The 3,768-nt window shown below is 41.5% G+C and overlaps 1 gene segment (V, D, J or C); it reads left to right on the top strand.

Annotated features, from left to right (window-relative positions):
- Nucleotides 1-881: 881 nt before the first annotated feature.
- On the top strand, nt 882-1,356 carry LOC103751925. The segment is given in 2 exon segments: nt 882-956; nt 1,037-1,356. Coding segments are annotated over 2 exon segments (366 nt in total).
- The last annotated feature ends 2,412 nt before the right edge of the window (nt 1,357-3,768 follow it).

Genomic DNA, 3,768 nt, shown 5'->3' with positions numbered 1-3,768 from the left:
GGAAATTTGCTATTCTTGTGAAAGTGAGGCAAACAACCCAGATACTCATAAACAGATGCACATTTGTTATGTATTCTCTCTGAGGAATAACTTATATCATTTCCTTCAAGTTTTCTCAGTCTCTAAGGGCCAGTGTAGTCCCTTTAATATCTGATATATCCATGAGCCCAGGAAATGCCTGGCCAATACTATGCTCTCTTGCGGGTCAGCTCAGCAGTCCTGTTTCTAAGTACAGGCCTGGAGCTGTGGTGCTGTGCTGCTGAATTATTCAGTCACAGTTGATGACTTTATCTCATATATTCCATTTGATGCACACTATAGTATAGCCAAGCCACAATACTTCACTCCCAAGGGTATGATCATGAAGTAACCAAAAGAACATGATCCTTCAGCATATATGGATGAGACAGTGTTGCAGTAAGGTCTTTGGGCTTATGGTGGGTGGCCCAGGATTTCAATGGGCAATGCCATGGACAGAGTTAGCACAGGTGTCCCTGCACATTCAAAGTAATAGACTCAAGTCTTTCAAAGAGGTACACACAGTAACCAGTCTGAAGGACATTGTATGAAGGGTAGAATTTGACACTTGTGATTTTATTGCCTGCTTTTGACTTCCAGACTAATTTTACATAAGCCCATCAAGCACATTTCCTATTCACATGTCAAAATCCTCATGGTAACATTTTAACAGAGAGCTGAGTTCTTTGAGAGCTCATCCAGTAGCCCTGTCTCATGAGGAGTTAAGGGGGGAACCTCCACACTTGTTCTTACATGGTTACTTATGGGAATGTCCCACATGCAAATTCACAGCTCTGCAACCAAATGGAGTCCCACACACCTACTTAAATTTGGTTTCATTTACACTCTGGGGAAACATTTTCTGGGAGGCATTGAAATTATCTAGAAGAACATGAAACACTTGTGGGTCTTCATTTCCCTGCTGATGGTTCCCAGTTGTAAGTATGGCAGGGATTCATAGGAAGATCTGAGGTTGTTGCTTCTGAGCTCACAACTTACTGTTGCTCTCTTTCTCCAGGTGTCCTGTCACAGGTGCAGCTGAAGGAGTCAGGACCTGGGCTGCTGAAGCCTGCAGAGACCCTGTCCCTCACCTGTACTGTCTCTGGTGACTCCATCAGCAGTAGTTACTGGTGGAGTTGGCTCCGTCAGAAACAAGGGAAAGGGCTGGAGTGGATGGGCAGAATCTATAATGACGGAGATACCAACTACAACCCATCACTCAAGAGTAGGATCACTATGACAGTAGACACATCCAAGAACCAATTCTCCCTGAGGCTGAGGTCTGTGAGCACCGAAGACACAGCTGTGTATTATTGTGCAAGAGACACAGTGGCATGACTTCAGTGTGAGCCCAGGCACAAACCTCCCTGAAGTGGATAGGAGCGCCTGGCCTGCAGGTGGTGCACAGGACTCACTCAAATCTGGGTCTCAGCCCAGAAACATACAGAGGCATGCCCCTTAATTTCCTGTGGGATCAGGTGTTTCTCCTCCCACCGACATCTCAGCTTCCCCACATCACTTCCTTTGCTTTGTGGTTGTGCTTTTTTACATTGTCACCATAAGAGGAAAGATGAAGGGCAAATCCTTAGATACACAGGATGGGGACAGCCAGAAGGACATTTCCTTCTCCAGTCCCCATTTGACCTGCTTTTCCTTCTTGAGAAAAAGAATGCCCATGATTCTCAGCATCCCTTTAGTCATGTATAGCTTTGATCCTCTCTCCTCAAACCATACATGGGAAATACTGTGACTAAGTAGGCTTAGTTGGAGTATGAATTCTTAGCACATAGTTAAGGTTAAATGTGGTACCAGGTTTAATGTGGTACCAGGTTTGTAAGACCACCCCTCGAAAATGAGTCTATGCCCATCTGGAAAAGTATGTTGACAGTGGAGTATATCTCTACCTTTCTCTCTGTTTCTCCCTTATTTCCTTGATTCCTCTCTCCTGCATATCTCCACAGTCACAAATACATCTCCTTGTCTCTTCCTTAATCACTTTCTTCAAAGATTTAAAGTTTTCATTGAAGAGGTCTTAATATTTTGCTTAGGTCTCTCCTGTAGATAACTTGAGGCTATTATGAATGGAAGCGTTTCCCTGAACGCTTTCTCTGATTGCTTATGTGAATATAGAACAACTGCTCATTTTTATAATTTGATATTTTAGCCTGCCACTTTGCTGAACGTGCTGATGATTTCTAGAAGTTTTCTGGTGGAAATTTTCAATTTTCTTATTTATAATATCGTGTCATCTGCCAATAAGATAATCTGAGCTATTTTCTCTTTTGTTCCCCTTTAATTTCCATCTCTTGTCTTTATAGCTCTAGCTGGGTTTTCAAGCACTATATTAGAGAGAAGTGGGGATAGTGGCAGCATCTGGTTCCTGATTTTAATGAGATTGCTTCAAGGTTTTCTCCATTCCTGCACTCCTTACCATCAGGCAAGTTCAACTGAAATTAACATTAACCTGATAAGGCTTCATGTTGTAATGGACAAATGGAAGAATCCACACCATCTGAGGATGCAAATCAGCATCTGCTGATTATGGGTGCAAAAGGCACCACCACATAGGGAGACATTTGAATTTTTAAAATTTTATTATTTTTTTCTATGTGTATGCGTGTATTGCCTGCATGTAGGTAAGTGCACCTGCATCATGCAATGCCTGCAGAGGGCAGAAGAGGCTGTCAGATCCCTTGGGACTGGAGTTACAGATAGTTGTTAGCTGCCATGTGGGTGTTGGAATTTGAACCTGGGTCTTCTGCAAGAATAACCAGTGTTCTTAACCGCTGAGCCATAGCTCCAGCCCTCGGCATTTGAAATTTTTTATAATAAAATTTATACTTCTCTTTAACCATATGCCATATTCTGATCTGACAAATGTAGTCTGTTCCTATTCACCTTTCAGTTAACGGAATCTGTAGATTAATCTTTTGTGTTAAGGTAATCTGCTAATTTTCAGTTAGTCTTCTTTTCTTCACATTGTCATGTTAGGAGAGCTCTGTGCCTTCAGGGTGGCAAAAGATTCCTTTGTAATATAAGAAAGTTTAAAATAAATCAATGAAGTACCACTAAGCAGTTAGATAAAATGACAATTTCAGTATGGATGAATATGATCAAATGCATTTTGTGGAATACTCAAATAAATGATAAAAATGAGGACAAAAATTACTGACAAAACTGAGCTACCAAGGTTCAACAATAGTGTGAAATTGGTCACTACTGCTGTGATGTGAGTTTGGCGCTCACTGTTTCCAAATTCCTCCACCTATTCAATGTTTTTCAACATGAGGCTTCTGGGATGCTCTGAGAAAATCAATGGATAGATTTTTGCAAGAAGGGGTGAAGGCAAAACCAAAGTCACAATGAAGAACTGAGATTGGAAATGCCAGGACCCTGGTGCGTACACTGTGGGAGGCTTCAGGCCCAGATCGTTACTGGTGAAATTGTCCATGAGAAAACTGATGGAGTGGGACAATCAAATCCAATAACATCCCATGTACTTCTGGATGTTGAACATGGAACTACAGATTTGGTTTGGTTTGGTTTGGAAATTTATGTTGTGCCTCCACTTTGCCAATTTAGAATGGGGTCCTTCTCTGGGCCAATGTACTTAGGAAAGATAAAACTTGTTCATCAGTATGGACAGGGGTTCCTCAACTGATTAATTTGATTAATTTTGACCTTTGTATTTTGTATAGTTTTAGAACAGTTAAGCCTTTGGGGAATCTTGATGGTCAAAATTCCTTTTAC

This window comes from Nannospalax galili, unplaced genomic scaffold, assembly GCF_000622305.1.
Source record: "Nannospalax galili isolate Female #2095 unplaced genomic scaffold, S.galili_v1.0 scaffold130, whole genome shotgun sequence".
NCBI classification, from domain to species: domain Eukaryota; kingdom Metazoa; phylum Chordata; class Mammalia; order Rodentia; family Spalacidae; genus Nannospalax; species Nannospalax galili.
Note: the sequence above shows the minus strand (reverse complement) of the source record. Positions and strands in the feature narration are given on the sequence as shown.